At 38.4% G+C, this 22,946-nt stretch overlaps 1 protein-coding gene across 2 annotated transcripts; it reads left to right on the plus strand.

The window, feature by feature from the left end:
• The first annotated feature begins 108 nt into the window (after positions 1 to 108).
• On the plus strand, positions 109 to 15,570 carry LOC105389512 (homeobox protein CDX-2). 2 transcript variants are annotated; one of them, XM_038112121.2, is made up of 4 exons: positions 109 to 538; positions 2,093 to 2,116; positions 12,471 to 12,616; positions 13,493 to 15,570. In XM_038112121.2, the coding sequence occupies exons 1-4, from the start codon at positions 220 to 222 to the stop codon at positions 13,736 to 13,738; spliced, it is 735 nt and encodes a 244-aa protein (XP_037968049.1). In that variant the 5' UTR covers positions 109 to 219; the 3' UTR covers positions 13,739 to 15,570. The 2 variants fall into 2 exon arrangements, with proteins under 2 accessions (XP_037968049.1, XP_037968050.1); XM_038112122.2 differs by lacking the exon at positions 2,093 to 2,116 and having other exon boundaries at positions 110 to 538.
• Positions 15,571 to 22,946: the final 7,376 nt, after the last annotated feature.

Here is a 22,946-nt window from a genome sequence, read left to right on the forward strand (position 1 = left end):
TATCGCTAGGTCGGAGGCGGCCGGGGGGCGGGGCGGCCGCGGCTCTCCGCCGCCATTGGCTTGTGCGGCTCCGCCCCCCCAGCGCCCGGGGGCTCCGCCCGCGGCGCGCGCCCCGGCCGCTGGCATCAGTCGCCGTCGCTCCTGCTCGCGCGTCACACCTCGCCAGGTGCTCACAGTGCTAGTGAACAGAGTGTGTGCGATGCTCGGACGGTGATCGGGATGGTGAATTACGTGAACCCGCTCGCCATGTACCAGGGCAAGCAGTACGGCAGCGGCGGCTGGTACGGCTGGCAGCCGCAGAGCTTCGAGGAGCAGCAGTGGTGCGGCGCGTGGGGCGGCGGCGAGTGGGCGCCGGAGGGCCACCACTTCCCCAAGCGCGAGCCGGGCGAGCGGGACGCGGGCGAGCTGCCGTCCCCGGCGCGCGGCGACCCCAGCCCCGGCGCCTCGCCCTGCGCGCGCCCCGCGCAGCCCCCGCCGCCCCCAAGGTCGCCCTACGAGTGGATGAAGAAACCCAACTACCAAACACAACCCAATCCAGGTTAGTTTTTGTGTGGAATGTCACTTTGGACACTTGAAGCAGGCATGGACACTGGAAAGTGTTTTGATGTTTGGATACACAAATTTTGTTTTGCGTCTACCCTCTAGCAATATTTATGATGGATTTGACCACAAAATCTATGACATCACAACACACACAAAAAGTGATACCTACTTGAAAAATTATATCTCCTCGTAAACAAAAAAACAAAATCAGCACATGTCTGTCATGCAACATTAATTTATATTTCTGAACGTGTAGGTATATGGTCCGTTTACAACATTACAATTGACAAGAGAGCATGGAATCTGGAGGTCTAGAGCAGACAAAACTAGAACTTAATATTTTCGTTACAACAATTAATAAAGTATTGATCATGAAAATGGCTACGAGTTTTCCTGTAGACCCCTCGTAGCAACCGCGTAGCCGTCGGAATCGGCGCTGCAGAGGCGTAGGCTGGTTTTCTCAACTGATATTCCAAAAAGTTTATTTCCTATGATTATACCTAACTACCATAACTTTCAGTTTATGATAGGTATTGATGTTGGACTTGGAACTTGAAGAAGTAACGTACAAAGCTAAATTGCTTCCTACGTGGATACATATAGGTATTAACTTATGAAAGCGATAAGGTAGCACACGCATAGGTCATTAAATTCTTATATTTTAAATTAAAATAAATGTAATTTTACTCCTGCATATACAATTTATACATAAGACAATCTTTATGTACCTACATGCTTGATAACTTGAAATAAATTATAATATACATTTAGATACTTTTCCTATATAACGCATATGAAAGCCAGTGTGCATAACTGCAGTTGCAACTATTATAAAACTTTTATATTTGCGTGTTAACTGTTATCTTTACCTTGCATGAAAAAAAATCGGCAATAATTCATGCTAATTGAACAATAGACACACAATAAAACTTTATGACTATCATAATTCGCAAATATTATAAACCTATTAGGTAGGTCTTTAGTCTTTTATTTTCATTTTTAATTGTCGGCTTACGATTTGAGCAACCGTTTAGTTAGTGTCAATTACTACTTACGATGATTATTAGAAAGCTGCTGATTTTTATTTATTCGTATGCGATATATCAGTATGATACACCAATGATTTCTTAGGTAAAACATTATAGGCCTGCCTCTGTGGCCTAGCGGCCTAGCCTTGTGCTAGTACTAGAACTAGAACCCGGGTGGGACCAAGTTGTAGCTGTAAACATTGTTCGGATAATTGTCTAAACCATATTGGTTAAACCTGTGGAGGGTTTAACTAATTTTTTGAGGATCCTATCTGATGACATCCAATACATTATAGCTAAATCGGGTGTAGTCTATTGTGTACGTATACATTTATTTACTAAGATGACACAATTATATTGATGTCCTAACCTAACTCCTAATAGATTTATTTGTTCTAATACCTTATATGATAGATTTTTAGTAATTCTTATAAAAAATAATTAATTAGGTATTCAGAATCTTTTTATTTAATGAATGTATCATACTTGTAAAGTTAATGGTTATGTTTCTATTTTTACAGAAAACGACCATTCCGAAGCTTACAGTATGTACATTCATTATTATTATTATTTTAATAGATTTTATAACAGAGTAATGTTTGTAGTTAGTTGCATTGCGTATTGCAATCTCAATTTATGTTGCGTAGATCTAGGAAAAACATATTATTATACTGTTTCAATTACATAGCGTGTCACGTGTCAGTTCAGTACCTCGACAGGCTCTCTCGAATGGAACCTTTGTGCATATCTCTTGAGGACTAAACTGTCTTCCTAAGCTTGGATAATTTTCCCACCAAGCTGTGAAAGTTTGTGAGTGTGTGTGTGTTTATGTTTGTTACTTCTTCACGTCAAAACAGCTGAACTTTCATGAAATTTAGTATGGAGTTAGCTGACAACCTGAGTTAACACGTAGGCGTTTTTTTTATAGCGGAATTCCCACGGGAAAACTTTTTAAGGCGAAGCAAAGCTCGCGGTTACATGCAGCCGGTTTACCAAAATTCTTATTTCTAAAGAATTCATTGGTATAACGCAATCATAACGACATATTTAGGTACATACAGCAATTATTCAGAACTTTTCTTGTTAGTATTTTGTAGTTGTGTTTCAGTTCTTCAGTAAGAGCCGTCTGTTTTTAAATAAAATGCATACAAAATTGCTCTTTACATCACTGCGGTGGCGGTGGGGGTGGTCAGTCAGGCGTGAGTGAGGGAGGGGGTGCCTTCATCTATTTTGCATTTTCGATGAACTAAAAAGATAAAGTTTTATTTATTGCCTAACTAATATTGAACAGGATTTCAAAGCGTGTTGAGTATTTTTGTAAAAAAAGGACTAATAATAAACCAAATGACGTTTTAATTATAATGTTTTCTGAAAAATTTACATGTAAGTACTTAACATCCGTTTGAACAGAATTATGTAAGTTGCTATACTTAGATAAGTAAAATTAAAATTTGTGTCTACAGAATTTCTCCCAATTTTGCCGTAACAAAAATTGTTCAGAATCACTCCCTTCTTACGATACCACTTTAAGTAACAGTTAAGAAGAAAAAGAGAAATTAAAAGTGTAGTAAGTACTTTCACAGAATAATAACTAGTACCAGGTACTACTAAGTACTTACCTGCTTTTGGAACCCAGTGTAGTGTTGCCGTGTTTATGTATACATCTGTTTAGTTTATTATATTGGCAACTGAACTGATGCCTGATAAACCTAAATGGTTATTATTATTATTATACGTCCGTCCTAAGACCCATGCTTAACATGGCTACCTACGACTACTTACGTAATGTATATGATGAACTACATGATGTACCTATGAACTACATTTTATACCATTTCGAAGTTACACTTCCTCACGTAAATTCTAAGATTTGACCATTTTATCACGTTTAGGAACTTCCTATTCAACACAAACAAAACAACGCATCACGCCCATTATATTCGCGCGGCAATAATATCCCGCGTAAAATTAGCACTTATTGTGTTCACCGCAACAATCCCGGGTAACTCTCGTCTTGGGACCGAGCAGTAGACTCGACAATTAAACCGGTACCAGTCGCGCGCAGTATCGGATTGCAGCGCGCCCGACGACAATCAGAAGCAATGGGCCCCCCGGGACCACGCTCTCGAACAAGTTAAATCTTTGCCAACTCTATAACGCTTTTGCTCGTGACTGTTCGAGTTTGCTGAACGGTTTCGGAAAAGGAATTTAAAATTTTTAGAATGTTGCTGACTTTTAAAATATGTATAGTAGGTAACTAAGTATACTTTATCGGAATCTACACTCGCGAGCAACCAAATCGACTCAAGCCTTGACGGCGCAAACATACATTAATACAAGTAAAATTATGAATAGAAATAATAAAAATGATATGTCATTTAAAAGCTTAAGATGTCAGCTTTAATTTGATATCATTATTATTGAAATCCATTCATCATTTTTGAAATAAATGATGTCTGAACGCAATTGTAGGAAAAACGGGAATTTAGGAAAAAAGGGTATGGGTATCGTATTATACAAATTAAACAAAAAATGTTAAGATAAAAATTTATTTATTTAAATCAATACTTTGTATTGCCCCCTCTTGCCCTAATTACAGCCTGCAGCCTGTTTCTCATAGACCTTATCAACTTTTTGACAGTTTCCTGAGGAATGCCGTCCCACTCCTCTAATAAAGCTGTCTTCAGCTCGTCCACGCTTGCAGGGACTGGATTCCTGGCCCGAACTCTTCTTTTGAGCTCGTCCCATAAGTGTTCGATGGGATTCAGGTCAGGACTGAGCGCAGGCCAGTCCATCGTGCGCAATTCCTTCTCTCTCAGAAACTGCCGACTGACTCGTGCCGTGTGGCAGCGGGCATTGTCGTGCATTAGCACGAAGTCTTCACCGACAAATTCTGCATAGGGCACAACATGACCGAGTAGAATGTCGGTGATGTACCGATCAGCTGTTAACCCGCCTCCTCGGCCGCCTCCAGGCACGAAAACAAGTGCGGTTTTTCCCTCTAGAGAAATACCAGCCCACATCATGCAGGAACCGCCGCCATATGCTACTGTTTCAGCGAAACAACATTGGGCAAATCGTTCCCCCGGACGCCGGTAGACCCGGCCTCTCCTGTCACTGCCATGCAGACACACTCTGCACTCATCAGTAAACAGGACCGACCGCCATTGCGCAATGCTCCAATCGAGATGCTCTCGAGCAAACTGAAGACGCGCTTGTCGGTGGCCTGCAGTCAATTTGGGGCCTGATGCAGGTCTTTTTGGTGTCAAGTTGGCTTCCTTCAAGCGTCTTCTCACTGTCCACTCGCTGACAGCCACTTGTCGTACACGTCTCAGTTCTTGCTGCACATCAACGCCCGTAAGGTGTCGATTGCGCAGCGAGGTTGAGACAATGAAGCGGTCGTCTCTCTCTGAAGTGCAGCGGTGGCGGCCCGTTCTTGGTCTTCGATTGAAGGCACCAGTCTCTTGGAACCGTCTGTATACTCGGGATACAGCAGACTGGCTCAAGTGGAGCTGGGCAGCGACTGCTCGCTGACTTAACCCTTGTTGCAGCAAGGCAACAACTTGAGCAGCTTCTTCTGGTGTGGTATCCATGGGTTTGCGAAAACAAGGAATACAATGCAACGAGATGTGTACCGGTCAACTTGCAACAAGCGACTGATAAGGTACACCGGATGTGGAAAGGTTTTATAGCGGGATCAGGTAGCGCAAGGCGTGGATTCCTAATGAGGTAATTAACACTGACGGGCAATTAAAATGCGTCATTAAATCTGCGCTTAGTTTTTTTTTATGGTATTGATCTTAATTGAAAGCCTAATTCTTCAGCTTTCGAATGACATATCACTTTTATATTTACCATTTATCGTTTTAGGAAAATCAATGTATATGTGCGCCGTGAAGGCTTGAGTCGATTTGGTTGCTCGCGAGTGTATGTGTTCACTCAGCGCACCAATAACTGTAGGGCTTTGAACATCGTGACTGAAAGCATAATTTTTATTTAAACATTAAGTGAGGTCACCGTTATTGTATCAAACTACATTTGCGAGCAATAAAAACGTTCCACCCAGATGGCCCAATTTTTGTAAACAAATTATAACGTAAGTAATATATTTTTGTAATTTTTGTTCTTGGTGGAAATAAAGTGTATTGTATTGTATTGTATTTTTACTTGGTACTTGGTTTACTTTTTATCTGATCCTGAAGGAGAAATTTGGTGCTTTAATGTCACTGGAACGTTTTCATTGCTCGCGAGTGTATAAGTTTTAACAAAAACTTGTATTTAGTTACTATGCAGTAGGTTTAGCTATATATAATTCATAATTAGGTTTGTAAAGTAAACATTTAACAAAAATAATTGTTTGATAATAACTATGTAAAGTCAAAATAAGTATTTTCTACCTCCTACCTTTGTTTTTGTGGTGCCCGCTGCCCGGCAATCGATATCATAATATCGTTCGCCATTTTGGGTCGGTTGTTGTTTTGTCTTATTTACTTTACGCATGCTTTAGTTAGACTAACCCGAACCCAGCGGCAGGGCAGCGTATAATACATGTATTATGTGCCCTCAATGTCCATTCACACAATGAAACGGATGTCAACAAAGATTTAAAATGTAAAAAAAAAATAATGCTGCTTTAGTAGAAAAAAAATGCATCGTTATATGCATAGGTAGGTTTTGTGTTTTTAACCTATACTTAACTACAAAATAATATAATGCTTAACGACGGATACCTTTGTGCAGCCGAGAAAAAAAACAAGCCTATCCATCTCCAGCCCAAACTGTATGGTTCTAAAAGTCACCACACCAGTGTACACACAAGCTCTATTGATCTTCATGCATGATTATTCCGATAATTCCCTTTGGTGCATTAGCACTTACTAAACTTATCTAGTACATACACTCAAATTATTATACCTAAAACATGATGGGCGTATTTTATTTAACAAGTTATTTACGACCTGGGTAATCAACTCATTATTTATTGCCACCTTCATCAAAATATGCGACCAACCAGAATGCCTACCATAATGTAACAAACTTTTTTATCTACATCTACAGTATGTCGCGAAAATAGTATAAGTATGTTCATACTGGTATGAAAAATAAACATAATCCTAGGCTTCACTAGCCAAACCTCAATTGTAGCTAAAGGCCTTTTGACAAATAAATGTAATTTTTTACTATTTTAGTGAAGAATTTTAGTCAATCTTAGAACAGACTAATGTGTACCAGTTATTTTTATGCTAGGGTTAGACTAGCCAATCATAATACAGAATATTTGTTATCAGATGTCAATGATCCATGCTGTACACCTGAAAAAAGACTACCAAAGAAGTGAATCAATGAAAGCCATAGAAAGCCTATTAACTTATTCTGCTCTAAGCAGTAGACCTTTTTCTGCCACAAAAAAGCAACAGTAGCCCAGTAGGAGGCGGATTATTTACGCTTGTTTATGTCAAACTCAACAGCTTATGCCCCTGAATAAGGACCGCTTATGTCGACGCCTTTTTGTCACAATATCAATCATGTCGACAACTATACTTTCTTTTTGTGTGTGGTGTCCTGTGGTGGAACCATTTTGGTTGAGATGTAAAAGATAATAGCTTTGGTGGCAAGGCATCTGTTTTGTGCGTTACTAATTTCTTTTGGCATGTTTAACTAAATGCTGTTCTTGATGGGTGGTTGCTTTCGTATTGTTGAAAATAGTGCGATTGGTACACAAATTGATGCAATGTTACCTTACGAATAGCTGGGTAACCTTGATCCGTAAAACCGGAAGTACTTTGAAATTCAATTACATAATCTAACTATTATTCATGATTCACTGGTTTTTGCCTTAATTCTTACATACTTAGCAATATATTAATCGCGTTGCTTTCTGTTACTTATCATTACACTACGACACATTTCTAATATTTCAGGAAATCTAATACTGAACATAGTAATAATAAATAAATTTAAATGTTACTGTTTATTTACCATTCCATCAAATTCCTGATAGGTACATTCTGTCAAATGGTACGGTCGCGTTGCGTACCAACAGTTCCTTTAGGGTTGTGGCCGCCCTAAGTAGGTATATAACGCGCATAAAGTGTGAATTTCCTCGCTTTTCCCCTCCGTTTCCACTTTTACGACTGTTTCCCCTCCCCTCGCCCTCCACATCGCCCCGGCGTGCCCCAAGGGACCGTTTTGGGGATAACTTTAATGCCTCCTACATCCTATTTGTCGCAGTGATACAATTGGGTGTATTGTTTAGGCAAAATCAAATAAGTACCTGTCAACTGTTTGCTTTAGCGGGTGTGTGATTCCAATGATCGCGTTTTTCACTGTTCAAATAAAATAACTGACAGCATTAATATCATAGCTAAGCTTATCGAAACGCCTCAGCTTCTTAAATATTTAAGATGTCAAAACGAAATCCAAATCTGCACTACCAAAAATCTTTGCTGATAACAAAACATAGCCGCGCCCTCTTCTATCAAAAACACATTACATCGCTACGTACTGGCCGATAAACCCGATACGACAGCCAACTATCGAGCTTCAAAGGGCCCGCTATCGTGGCCGCGCGATAATCACGCATTACACAGCTCACGCGGGATTTTGACAAAGCGATAGCGCGATATAAATATAGACGATTAATTGTTTTCTTCTGCACAACTGCTTGCAGGAAGCGCGGCCGCAAATGGCACAATTATGTCATCAGTTATATTTACAGAACTTAAAATAATGTTATATAGAAAATGGTTGAAATTTTGAAGAGAAAGAAACGGATTGCTACTCATTGAAACCAAGCCGAAAAACTAATGAGCGCTTAGGAAAAATCCATGAAAATGAGGAAATCCGGACTGACTCACTCAACATTTATGATTTTGAATTTACTGAGATAGGGCCTTAGTTCAACTCCGTGCAACTCTGCATACCTGCCAGTATAGGCTGCCAGTGTCATGAGAAATGGTTTACACAGGATGCCATTTTATGTATCAATACTATTGGGAGGTCATCATACCCACCCACCTAATAAACAACTTTCCCTACGGGTCCAATTCCAAAATCGCGAAGCAATCTCTGTATTTAGTGCTGTGCCAGTATTTTCTTCCCTTTCTTCGCATGTTCTTATTCCCGTTTGACAACAGACCCCAGCGACATCTTGGCTCAGTCCGTGGTGTTCAGGCGTTCATCCCGGGTTTATCACCGCGGTATTTGCTCGTGATAACCGCTGACTAAACACCGGCCAGCCCGCACACATTGTTTGCGCACTCCAAACATATGTGTTTCCAACAAAAACCAACTGATAACAACTGATATAATGTAAAATTGATATAGACGTGTCTCGTAAATCTTGTTAGGCATAAATGAACGGAGTGCCGACGGCGCGCGCATTGTTAGAAAAGTTGTCGGAAAACATAAGTTACTTTTTGGTCAATTACTTAAAAATATACTTACTTCCATTTTAAATTATTGCTAGATTTTATTGATATTATAACTATTGAAATAACAATGCAATTGGCTCCCGAAATATCAGGATTAATTATCATGTGACATCTCTCTGAACTTCTGAAGTAATTAAAAATGATTTTACTTTTATAATACTAATTTTGTTTTTTTTACTTAATAAATAAGTTATTAACTGAATGCCAAGAGTCTCAAAAAGGGCGCTTCATATTTCATCTCAGACCATATATTAGTGTATTTGTTTCAAAATTAACGCTTTTTGTTGGTTTTACTGGTTCCTCGGCCTTTTTGTTTGCGGCGCAACAGGAAATTTATTTAAGTTATAATATTCTGTCATTCGAGCCAGCCAGGTTTATCTATTGTCTATGGTTTTTGTCAGGTTGTAGGAAAACATGTAAACATTGAGTCAACCCGGCCGCGACCTTTGTGTGTTAACGTGATAGCTTTACAAAATGTTAGATAGTTGACTCAGTGCAGAACAAACTTTTACTTACAGATAAGCCTGACGTCCATGGTAGTTTTTTTAGTACTTAATGTAAGTATACTTATCAACACCCATAATAGTGATCAATTGATGAGGTATAGAACGGCTTCGGGTAGGTAGGTAACCTTAGTCTGGGGCATATAATAAATAAAGTTTTTGAATGTATAAATTCCTGAATAAAATCATTCCTACATCTAAGGTTACCTAAGTACAAGGTACGTTATCAAAATATCACATCGTACGATATATTTAATATTGATTAATTAGCATTAACAGGCGAGGCGCCCCGATGTCTTACTTGCGCGAAAAAATTATACATAATCATCTAATGTAGGTACCTATATTAAATTCTTCTGATAAGGCGCGTTTAGGTAGAAAGTGCCATTAAAATATTAGTACTTACTTTACTTTATTAAACACAATTTGCCATTGAAATCCTAGTAAGTAAGTACGTATGTACTTAACTTTATTTTACTTGACCCAATAGGGTACATTATCAAGTATACTTACATAATACTTTGGAGTTATTTATATAATAACAAACGTTAGTTATATTCTCGAACGAATGCAATATTAACTAGTCATAGGCATACAAACAACTCTAAGCCTAACATTCAGCATAATGGCAGTTATCAAAAAGAAAATACAGATTGTGGTAACAGATCTCGAGTGTTACAATACATACTCAAGTGACATAGTTAATTCCGCTCTGATTCTGTAGCATCTGACAAACATAATTTATGAAGTTCTTCATATCGAGATAAGGAGAGCACATGTTTACCTACTTGGCGACAGATAAATATCTGAGACAGAAAAGAGTCGTAGAGTCAGCGAGGGACCACATGGGTTGGGAAACTATGGGATTTGAATAGGTATATTTAGAATTTTCAATAATTCGCCAGTTAATTATCAACGATATTTTATTGTTCATCTAAGCCAGTTATCAAATTTATACTGGGTTAACTCATAGGGAGGAGGAACTAAGCTTTTGTAAAGTTGTTTTTAGATTTGCTGTGGTGAAATTCCCATGAGAAAAAAAAGCGTAATTACGAACATAGCAACTATGTCAATAAACATCGTAGTCACGAGTGACACAAAACCAACGGAAATCATACAGTCATAGGATTAACTGTAGATGTACGAATGTTTCGTATCTACTGATAACGTGATAATTAATCTACGCTTAAATTTTTGAATACACTCATGCATTTTGATACAACAAAAAAACACACACGCACTCACGCCTTGTACTAATGTACTCCCTTGCGGGCTAGGCAGAGGTGCATTGCTGCACCCACTTTTCGCCAGAGTGTTATAAATGTTAGTCCCAATGTAATAGGGGGCGGGCCTATTGCCATTTTACGGGCACATCCAAGACCCGAGAACAAATATCTGTCTTTAAACAAATATCTGCCCCAGCCGGGAATCGAACCCGGGACCATCGGCTCAGTAGTCAGGGTCACTAACCACTACGCCATTCGGTTATTCTGATAATCATACAACACTCGGCATTTTGATAATCATACAAATTGTATGAAGTGGAACGGTTTGGGGAAAATTGTTTGCATAATATATGCGTACGTGTTTCTAGCGAACCAATCATTTAAAACCGATGCTCTTGATTTTACATGGCGTACATTTTGCAATCATAATAATGGGCTTCCACAAGAATAATTCGGAAATATATTTCAGAGAACCGTACGCATACATTTTTATAAAGTTTACAAAAAAATTGTACTATTAAATATTTCGGACATACACCATGATATATTTCGATTCCGTGCAAACTCGAGGTCGCCAATATAATTCCATTCTCGTTCTTCGGAATAATATTTGTCGCTATAAGTGTCACCTGGTGTGGTCGGCTCCTTAATCCAGGGTCCTCTGTGGAGTGCCGCCCGGATTAGTGTTATCTGCCCCCAGGGACATAGGCCTTCCACCGCGTGTGGACTTACCGCCGACCTACTTATGTTCAAGTTAAATAGGCGTTTGACACTGCGCTATGCTTTCTTAGGTAGATTTATGATCGACTGATCTGCTAGTCAGTGGTATATGTTTGTTTCCCGTATTATTATTCGATAGGTACTTAATTAGATGTTGCAGCTAAATCCTGAAAGATCCCACATCGAAACGGACTAAAATATGAAATATGTTTTTGATAGATGAGCAGTACAGAAAACATTGTTTGCAACATTGTAATCATTGTAATCATTGTATTTGCAGATACCAATAGAATTTCTTACCATCTCTTAAAAGCACACACTCTGGCATTCTCTCATTGATTTTCAGCGGAAGCGAAGCCTTCAAACCTGTATTAACAGAGTATAATCTATGCTGGCACCACGTAATCAACTCTCCTATGAATAACCATAATGACAAGTCGGCTGCATCAATATTCACTAGCTTCTACATTTTAATTGGGCATCCAATTAATAAGAGCTTGCCAAGCTATTCGCGGGATGATGCCACTGTGGCTTATTAGTCGACCATGCATGCTCCGCCTTCGTCTGTCCTGTCCCCGGCGGTCAAAGTTTTATACGAAAATAAGCTTTAAACATGTGCCATACGACTCACCCGGCGTTCTAGATACAAGGGATCGCCAAGTATATGCTGTTTCGGCTTCCGTAGGAGTTTAATATGTTTCTGTCTCATTCGCTCTTGTTACAATTCTGTTGCGGATCGAAAGTTGTAGGTGGACTGCGCGAGACACAGGCCATATGTTACTATAGCAATACCATAGGCTGTTTTAACAGCCTGCGGATTCCATCTCGCACGCGGGCTTGCACGCCATTTTCCCTCGTATCGCGAGCATATTCCACGCGTTACAATGAATACTTTACTTGTATGTAAGCGTGCGGGGCAATCCCGCATGCGTGATGAAATCCGCATGCTGTTAAAAACAGCCTGATTGAGAATGTTCTCTCAGACGGTGGCATAAACAAGTCCCTCCCTTGTTGCAGGTAAAACGCGGACGAAGGACAAGTACCGCGTGGTGTACAGCGACCACCAGCGGCTGGAGCTGGAGAAGGAGTTCCACTACTCGCGCTACATCACCATCCGACGCAAGGCAGAGCTGGCCGCCAGCCTCGGGCTCTCGGAACGACAGGTAAATTGACTTTAACATTTTAATAATACACTGCCGGACAATGAAAAAGTTCCACTCACAAAATGCCGACACCAAACAACCCCAATTTTTTCAAAGATTTAATTTATATAGGTTAATAGTAAAGAAACAGTTACACTTACAAACTTCGGATTCTAAATGGCCTTATTTTTTCGATTGTTTTATTGACTTCCGATTGTTAGATATGACTCTCTTTATGGTCATACTGTGCATTAGCATATAAAATATGTACTTACACTTTTGTACTATCACATACAATTAAGTAAAACAGCTTTGAATATAGACTGTGTGTTTGTAAAAACGTGTTTATAGTGATGACTGAAATAACTAGTGATTAAACGAACCTATTACCAATATCATCATAAATAAATATGGTGCAATGCAAGGTATACTGAACAGTGAACACCCATAACATTAAGTATTTATTTAATTTAACCAAAACTAAAGAAATGTTCGTTTTATACAAAGTTAATCAACAATTAGTAAAGGGTTCCCGTCTTCCCGTTATTGATGGAGAACAGTAGAAATCAGCATTCCAAACTAATAATTGAACGTGAGGTTTTTGCGGTAACGATTATTATTAAATTGACGTGAACTATTGTTTTCTGTCGTTAAGCTAACCATTTTATTGATAGTTAGTCAAATAAAAGCTTGGACCACGATACTTATAATTTTATGGACACGCAAGGATTCCAACACTTGGATAATTTGTTGATGTGCAATCGGTCAAGCAACTTTGTTTAAAATCGTGTTCAAGTAAGCAGACAAAACAAAATATTTCTGACTCTTAACACCACGATCTTCTCACCGGGAAACCCAACCTTTTGTCTTACCTAAAACAAAACCCTTTGTCCGCAGGTAAAAATCTGGTTCCAAAACCGGCGCGCCAAAGAGCGGAAACAAGTGAAGAAACGCGAGGAAGTAGTGATGAAGGAGAAGGGCGACCACGCGTCGCTTCAGCACGCCCAGCTCCACCACGCCACCATGCTGCACCACCAGCAGATGATGAGCGGCATGATGCATCACCACCACTACCACCAGGGGGTGCTGCAGGGCGTGCCCGAGCCCCTCGTGCCCGGCGCGCCGCCCGTGCCGCTGCTGTGACCGGGAGACGAATATTGTGAACCCTACCCACAGTGAACTCTAAAGACTTGAATGCTTTGTGCTGCGAGCCCAGTGTTGATTAAAGTTTTAGCTAATGAAAGACTATCGGTGGTACCGATTATTTTAACTTCGGCATGATCTTTGTGATAAAAATGAGTGCAATATTCATGCGAGGATATTCTAAACCGCTTGTGTTCCATTTTGCCGCTATCAGAAGATCTCTTGATAAGTTTACTATTCTGTTTAATAGGCTGTGTTGTTTAGACAAAGGACTCGTTTAACTGACAACACCGGTGATACAATCTTAAATAAATACAGTCTATTGAAATCAGAATCACAGGTTTTATGGCAAAACAAATTGGAAATGGAAGTGGTAGCACGCTTTATTATTTAATTTTTACTGAACGATGTAAAACAATTCGATAATTTGAATGTCAATTTTCATTGTAAATATAAATGCCTATATTTTTATATTATAATTATATTGATTAAAATTATTATTTGTAAATGAATGCAAATGGTATTTCTCAATGCCACAAGTGCCTTATCTTTAAAATTATGTGGTCACTGAAATAGTTTGGAGTTGTATAAATTAAATTGTTGATATTTAATAGTTATAGCTTTAAGCGGCAATACCAGATACATTTCATTATTTTATCAACTAACAGCCATTGCCACGTTACATCAATTAAAAAAAATAAAATAATGCAGCCTGTGTCGTGTCCCACTGCTGGGCAAAGGCCTACTTATGAACTGACCACCGTTCCCGATCCTGTGCTTCTTTCGGCCGTTACACCAATATACTATTTAAATTAGTTTCATTCAATCGCTTTAGATTCTTACTCAAAATTCTACCTGCATTTTTCCGACATTCATTTTTAATATTTTCTAAATCGTTAAATGAAGTAAAATTTTTAGTTGAACAGAGCCTCATTTCTACTACTTAAAGGAATCTCACTGATAGTGATAATATGAAATTTTCCACTGAACGTATTTTCCGCGTGCATTTGTGGCCTTGAGAAGTAGTTCTAATGTGTAATGTATGCTTTAAGTTGGAACGAATATGAGATTATTACGGCTGTTCCGTTCCAGTGACATCTCGGTCGTCCATTGTTTTATATGTTTAATGCTTTATTTGATTTACATAATACTTGTACTGAAGTTGTACGTGAATAAGTGCCTGTGTCAAGTTGTTGCTTGATCCCTAGGACAAACCGAGACTATGATTAGAAGGAGCAAGCCCTTACCTTAAGTGTAATTACTATACTGTAAATAGCTTAAAATGTAGCTTAATTTATCTAGTAGATATGCCAGTTCTATAAGACTTATGTGGTAAATATTTAATAATGATTATAAACTAATCACCTTCGAATTAAAATCCTAATAAGTGGATGACGCCAGGGAGAATGGTAATTCAATTATTTGACAATTTATACATAAATAATTTTAAGGATTATTTTCAATTTTATTTATATTGCTGCCAACGCAGCTGTGCACAAGACGTATTATTTCAGTTGTTGATTTGAAATATGCTTTGTTTTGTGCAAGTTTTTCGGACTGTTTTGTTTGTTGCTTGCGACGAATGTTTCCTACCTTAAATTTTTCTTGCCATTTGAAATTTTGTTATAAATTATTTCAGGAGTTAAAATATGCAATATTATGTAATATTTTTGATGATGATTAAATTAGAATGTTTGAAAATGCGTTAGGTCTGTTTGGAAAGTTTTGATGTTTGATATATTTGTGATCACGAGGAGTGGGGAACTGTTAGATTTACCGAGCACTGTCACAAAACACGTTTGATAAACTAAATAAATCCATGTTAATCCATATCACTGTTTTTCTTTTCTAATTAGTCATGAGAAAAATATAATATGACAACAACTTTATGTTATTATCTGAAATATGAAGGTTCCTATTCATCATCATCATCACGACCCATTACGTCCCCACTGCTGGGGCACGGGTCTCCTTCCAATGAAGGAAGGGTTTAGGCCTAGTCCTAGTCCCAATTTAATGGAAAGCTTGGAAAAAAGAAAATGTTTTTCAATTACTTAAATACATAACTAAATATGTGGGGCCATTTCACACATTGCCATTCGACCCCAAGCTAGGCAGAACCTGTGATATGGGTGTTGGACAGCTGATATATCTACACAAATACTTACGTAGATAGATGCATATTAAATAGATAAACGACAACCAGACACAAGGCAAACACAAGTGCTCATCACACCAATGTTTGCCCTGGGCGGGATTCGAACCCGCGGCCCGAAGCTTCGGAAGCAGATTCACGACCTACCGCCTAAGCTACGGTGCCGTCGCAAAAAACCAAAACCAGCAAATTAAAAAAATACAAACTGGCCTAAATTTTTATTTAAATTAGAGGAAATATTACAATATATTATTATGAGATAGTAACTTAAGCCTAATAATAAAGAATGTTACAAACTAAACTAATGTGCGGGGTGCACCTATACTGGTTGAGGGAAGTACGGCGGGCAGGGATCAGGAATGAAAGACTTCTTAATGTTCACCAGTCAGGAAGTGAGAGAGCTAGAGCTGTTGCTTTGCTTGTTCTTCTTCTTGTTTTCCTTTTAACTGATTCCTGAAAATCATTTTCCATAGAAACTTTGTTGGTCACGTGACTTTGACTATGGATTTTTTTTTTCGCGAATTTCCAAATTTTGATTTCAGTTTTGGGCTTAGATATACCATGCTGCACATGTAGGTTTCGGCTTTGTATACCAATTTTACAACACCCTGTATAATAATATCATCATCATCATCAGCCCTCTATTTCCCACTTTTGGGAACACAAAGGCATTCTTTTGTGTATGCCAACTTAACACAAGCTGTGGTTTGTGTCAGACAGTACATTTCATCAAAAGCCTTACCCTTATGGTTTTTAAGAGTTTCGAGGCGAATGTGGCCGGGTCGAAAGAAGATCGGGTCGAATGTGGCTGGACCCCTAGCTTTTGCCGCAAGCAAGGTCAAATTCGTAGTGTGAAATTCCCATTAATATACCTATTTACCATATTATTATGAATAAAATATAAACATAGTGCAGTTTAAAGATACATACATAGGTACAGACGCGAAAAAAGACTATGCTTTATACTATGCAGTTATAGTCGTGTTCAGCCGTAAATGCCTCTAATTGATATTATCAGTTGATATAATATACAAATGCAGTGCATATACAATTAGGTACGGTGGCCTGCGCCTAAAAGTATACAGGCGGAGTTTTTAAAATAGGGATCCCTGATGATGAAGGGACCAGCTAAATCTGTTATAAATCTGGGGACGTGTTGTGTGTGATGTGTGTAGCAGTGGTGTTTATGTGGATGTGCTTGAGCTGCATGTGAGCTTGAGATCGCTAATTTAAAAACTCCGCCTGTATACTTTTAGGCGCAGGCCACCGTACAGAGTCGTATTATGTAACCTGAAAAAGTAAAACGATTAACATAAGAATAGGCCACGGTGAGTTTCTATAGAAGTCTCTTGTTTGCTGGCGGAAGTCAAAGAAAAGTAATCTATTCATTCATTGAGAGACCTCAAATTATACTCTGAATACATTCTTATTGATCGTGTACATATTTGTAGATTAGGGTTGCCACTTGGCTGCATAGACTTGGAAAATCTATATGTATGCTTTGTTTTTAGATACTTTTTCTATTAGATTTGGTTGTATGTGAGAAAAATAATGCGACCTTTTTATGTAAGTAGGTATGTAGGTACTATTTATTATAATTAGCAATATTAATCCGTATTCAGTTTTTGTATATTAGTGTTATGTATAACGTGGTTAACCAACAATATAGCCATTTGAGAGGAATCTCGAGGCAGTGAAGCTGTATCTATAATCAAGAAAAGACAAAAGCTAGTAATATATAGTAAGTGGCATCCCTAATCCCACGGAGGGCAATGCAAGGCGTTGAAGAATGATGCTAACCGTCAAGTAAACGAATGCTTATTGAGGGCATTTGGAGTGAGCTCAAAGGCGCCGCTTCCTCGCCCACCGCTGACGCTGGGAAGTTCAGAGACGAGCTTCCATTTTGAGGAAGTTCTGAAGGTCTAGCACGGGGTGCAAGACGCGCACGCCAATACGTGACAAAAGTTGTGCGTTCCGCTTATTCACATCGCGCGGCTTCGAGAGACGGAAAACTTTTGTCACGTGTAGACGTCATCATAATCAGCATATCATCGTGTCAGTCCGTATCGCCTACTCCTAAACATAGGCCTCTCCCCAGGAGCGCCACAGCACTCTGTCCTCTGCTTTCCTCCTTCATCCGTAGGTCCAGCGTGCCGGAAGGCGTCCCACGCTACGCATGCATGTTCTTGGTCACTACTCGAGACCTAGTCTTCTCCACCATAAGTAGGTAGTTTATATCAGTGTTTCAGCATATTATCGCAAGTGAGTTCAATTAAATTTGAATTTTCAGTGGCTATAGGTACTCCGTCTGCTTTCTGAATTTGGTTAGGTAATTTAGTATGGGAAATGTATTCAATTCAAAGTGGGCACACCACATGCCGTATCAGATACGGTTGAGAAAATTTCGCACGAAAGGAAGCTCAATTCCCATGTTAAATTCAAATTAAAATGAACATAGTGCGAACTGAGTACCAGTACCTATGTCTTAGTGCTGATGACTCGCGGAAATGTTTAGTATCAGAAATGAAATATTAATTAGAATTTATGAGGTAAACCTAAGAAGCATTATAATGATACTTAAAGTACTTGCTTTGTCCCTATTTTTATAATAAAATAATAATAATCATATGTCGAATCCTAACTACACATAATTTGAACACTAGTCACTAATTACGATATATAGGATTGGACAAGCGTGTAGATTTGGCCCAATATTGAACGGTATTTAGTTTTTACATAGGTAAGTTGGTATAAAATTTATTGAATTTTAATGCAAATTCACAAAAAACACATTCACTATTTATTGGAAGGCCCTAGACACACAAATGTAATAGATTTCTATTTAATTAAATAATAGGTAGGACCACCAACAAACTACCAAAACAGTTTTAATGATATCGTGTGAAATATGTGTGATGATATAAGTCTCGCACACTCGGGAAAGACGTACAGCGGGAATGTAAGTAAGAAGAACCGTATCAAATGTCCATTATGCGGTAGATAAACTGCAGACTAGAAGCTGACAGCTCAGTACCGTTGCAGTGAATCGGAACTTTAATCGCGTAGCTAGAACAAATTAATAAGTGTGTTTTTTTCTTAAAACTTATAACCAACCAGTCTCTTGGTTCAACACGAAGGAGGTTGTAAGACCTGAACTAATTGCAAAGAGGCTCCTAGCTTCAACTTAGGTATCTTGCAACCGTGCAGGTCTAATCAGTTAATTTGATTACTAGTGTCGGTAGTTTCGCTAGAAAAAACCCTGTTTTATTTAATTGATGTAGTTATCACAAAAAAACTTGTCAAGTAACTAAACACATGGATTTGGTTCTACCTTTTTTGGCATAAGATTTATTTGCCTAATCTCGTATTGCATAGTAACGTTTGGTCAAAGTCTCGTTACGCCGAAAATCGTATGGCATAAATCTCGTTTAGTAAAAAGTTATTTCGCATAACATTGTTTAGCCTAATAATGGTATGGCCAAATCTTGAATAGCCTAATAATGCTATGGCATAGGTTTATTAGGTTTATACAAAGTAATAATATTCGTTTGGCTTTAACTTTGACGGAGCGTCTCCCTACATAGCGCAAACTGGTGCCTTGTATTGTTTCCGCTGTTTGGAAAACGCTCCGCTCCGCTTCGCTGCGCTCCGCTTTGGTTTTGATGAACATGTGCACCTAACACGCTCCTCCTCGCTTTGCTCGTCGTCGCACCTATTTTTAGGTTTCGATCTCATGGGGTTTGTAATAATTATATTGGTCGTTAACTTTCGATTTTTTGATCATACAATATCGTGATTTTCGGGATGTAGGAGAAAAATACCACAATTTGTACATTTACTACGTACTTAATATATTATTTATTAAGATAACATTACGAGAAACAAGATTATACATAGGTATAGACGAACATAAATTTGAGCAAACGAAACTTAGGTGTTTAAAGATTGTGCCTAAAGAGTTTTAGACGAAACGAGCCTTATGCCACATAAGTCTTGGCAAAGTGATGGTTCGGCCAAAAAAGTTTAGACCATACGAGTTATGCGAAATGAGTTTTGGTCAATAAAGATTATGCGAGATGAGCGGAACCCCATGGATTTAAATGTGCAGTTACATAGTTCACCTGCTGATATACCAATATTACCAATAAATAATGTTGGTACCATCATTATCCTGTTCATGAACTCTTTTCTAATATCTGAATCTTTGCATATTTTTAAATCTAATGATTAGAATAATTCGAGCCTTTCAGCATTCAGACAATGTCTATAATTTGTTAAAACCTGAAATTAAAACATATCTGGTACACAACACACAAGACCACAAGAAGCCGAGCCAACAGAACTTTTAATTACTGGTGGAAGTCACAAAATCAGACTCTACTCATAGAATGAAGCGACGCGGCCACCTCCGCTTGTGTGCTTTGAGAGGGCAAACATTCCTTGACTGTTTGTTTGTTTGCCGTTGCCTCTCCTCTCCGTTTAGTGTGTTTGCCCTTTGACAGAATTCCCGCTGGGGTGCGGTTCTGCTGAATAAAGTAGAGTTCCATGGTGCTCTGATTGCAGACAAGTCCTAGATGCCCTCTGTTTGGCTTGATTAGATGAGACACACTGAGCAGCACTAGGCACATGCCTAGAATATAAGTATATACTGTCATGCATCATATTGGTTTTTTTAGCTTTAAGGTGAATCAATTTTCTTTCTTACATGCCAGTCAAAGCGCCAGTACAGCAAGCCATTTTAACACTATAATAACACCGAATTGGATTACCAGACTTGGCCCAGTGAGATCGGTGTCAAAGGGCAAACACGCATGATTGTTAGCGTCCAACACCTACCAAAAGACAATGCTGACATATTCCTGTATACTTTAATTATGCGATCATACATTCATCAACATACAGGCTAAATAAAATAGCTGTGAACGTTTACAGCAGCGGTGTAAACATACGTAGGTATAATGTAGAATTACATTACAAAAACAGTTTTAGTGGAAATAAAAATATGATAGAAACACTTTCTTTCTTCAGACTTAATTACACTTTTCAGGCACAACATAGAGGTAGGTATTAAGTACATAGTACATACCTAATAGTTCAGCCAAAATAACCTTCAATGTAAAATTGCAAGATTATAAAACGGACGAAAAGTCTTAAAGAAATTCAAGTTGGTATCAAAGTTGGCATTAAAAGATAAGTTTCAGTTATCGCTGATGCTATTTAACTGGTCCTCGTAATCCCCCAGGTGATATCTTGATAATGAGTGGATTACCGGCGAACATGAAAGAGGCTAAATTAATTTTTAATCCCGTAACCCTTTCGTCACTTCGCCGTATCGTGGCTTTGTATACAAGTCGATGATACGGCGGCCTTATCTGGCAAACAGCACCGATGCAATGTAAAATGGAACATATTGTGAAGGTACTGACCAAAATACATGTTTTATTGTATTAGGGATTAGGATATGGTACCTTGCTGTTGGTACAATCGAAGACATATCATTATACGCTATATCATTCTGCATCTACCATTAGGCACAATCTGTAAAATTTTGGTTACGATAGGTACTAAAGTGATGGAGTGATGCGGCACAGCGGCATTACGTATTCGAATCGAATGCTTTTGGCAAACTTAGACTTACGATTCAAGGTATACGTACCATGTTAATTATACCTTTTAAAATCAACAAGTCGGAGTGTTAGTATGCCGGAAGAAAAATCCAAAATGCGTGAAACTTTTTGATAGGTGGAACTTTTTTATTGCACGTGAGTTTATAAACAGAAAATGAAAAACACAGTTATAATGATATACCATGTATGTTTGTCGTATCATAAGTTGCCTGAGCTTTGACGTGACTGATTCGCCACAGACAGTCAGACACACAACTCACACACGTTAAATTGATAGGCGTTAAACATTCAAGAGACGAAATTGTCCACGGCAATCATAAAAATGGCTGTAAATAAATTAGTTACTAGGTACTAACAGAATATTAGTAAAAAGTATAAACACATAAGTAAGTAACTATAAAAATTTGAAAAATATACGTTAAAGTGTTAAATGAGTGCCTAATTGCCTATAAGTCTTACGTAGATACTTAGGTTACTTATGTATACTTACTATCACTTTCGATCATATCTAAATCATAAATTACTAGGTAACCGTAAAAACTCGTCTCCAAAGTCTACGCACATTGAAGTCAAATTAAAATCACCACATCATATTTTAATGGGTAAACTTATATTCGTCGTCCATTTCCTTTTATAACCTCTATAAACACAAACCGTATCATGAATTGCAAATTTGCATTAAATACCACAAATTTACAAGAAAAACCTCTCGTTTCAACTATCTTTGAAGGCACCTACTTATCACCTAAGATACTGACATTCCGTCAAAGTATTCCGGATTTTTTAAGCAATCGTGGGGGGGAAATATTTATATTACACTCAAGAGCAATGAAAAAGTTCCACTGAAAAAATGCCAACACCAAGTGGCCACAGTTATTTTAAACATTTCATTAGATTTGATAATAATTTATTTACTTATTTGGTTTTTTATATTCTGATCTGATAGACTGTTAAATGTAGGTACTTCAATATTGCAGATGGCGTCATGAAGCTTTTTTTCCATTTACAGTTAATTTAGAGGTATGTCACTGGAACTTTTTCATTGCTCGCTGTCACGAGTGTCTTATATGCTGAAGAACCTATGGCTGGTGGAATAAACGGGTTGTCGAGGAATTATCACGAACAGTCGAACAGGCAAGCGTAACGTGGGACCGATGACCTTAGACTAGTAGAGCCTGGATTAGTCTGGATGAATATACGAGAGAAATTACCCTAAACTTCACCACTCATTACGAGTAATTCTGTCAAGAAATCTACTGTAGCAACAGAACCTTTTCATTCCACTGAATAGGGGACACATAATACTGGTTTGTTTTATCGTTTTCCTCTTAGCAGTTGTCCTATTCTATTCGATATCTGACCTTAGATACTAGCATATATATGTGATGTGTCGTGACGTATAAGATTTATGTTTATGGCACATCTA

Source organism: Plutella xylostella, chromosome 13 (assembly GCF_932276165.1).
Source record: "Plutella xylostella chromosome 13, ilPluXylo3.1, whole genome shotgun sequence".
NCBI lineage: Eukaryota > Metazoa > Arthropoda > Insecta > Lepidoptera > Plutellidae > Plutella > Plutella xylostella.

Coding starts and splice junctions, on each gene's coding strand:
- LOC105389512 (XM_038112121.2), top strand. CDS start 220: ATGGTGAATTACGTGAACCCGCTCGCCATGTACCAGGGCAAGCAGTAC. Junction 539..2,092: donor CCAAACACAACCCAATCCAG/GTTAGTTTTTGT, acceptor CTATTTTTACAG/AAAACGACCATTCCGAAGCT. Junction 2,117..12,470: donor CGACCATTCCGAAGCTTACA/GTATGTACATTC, acceptor CCCTTGTTGCAG/GTAAAACGCGGACGAAGGAC.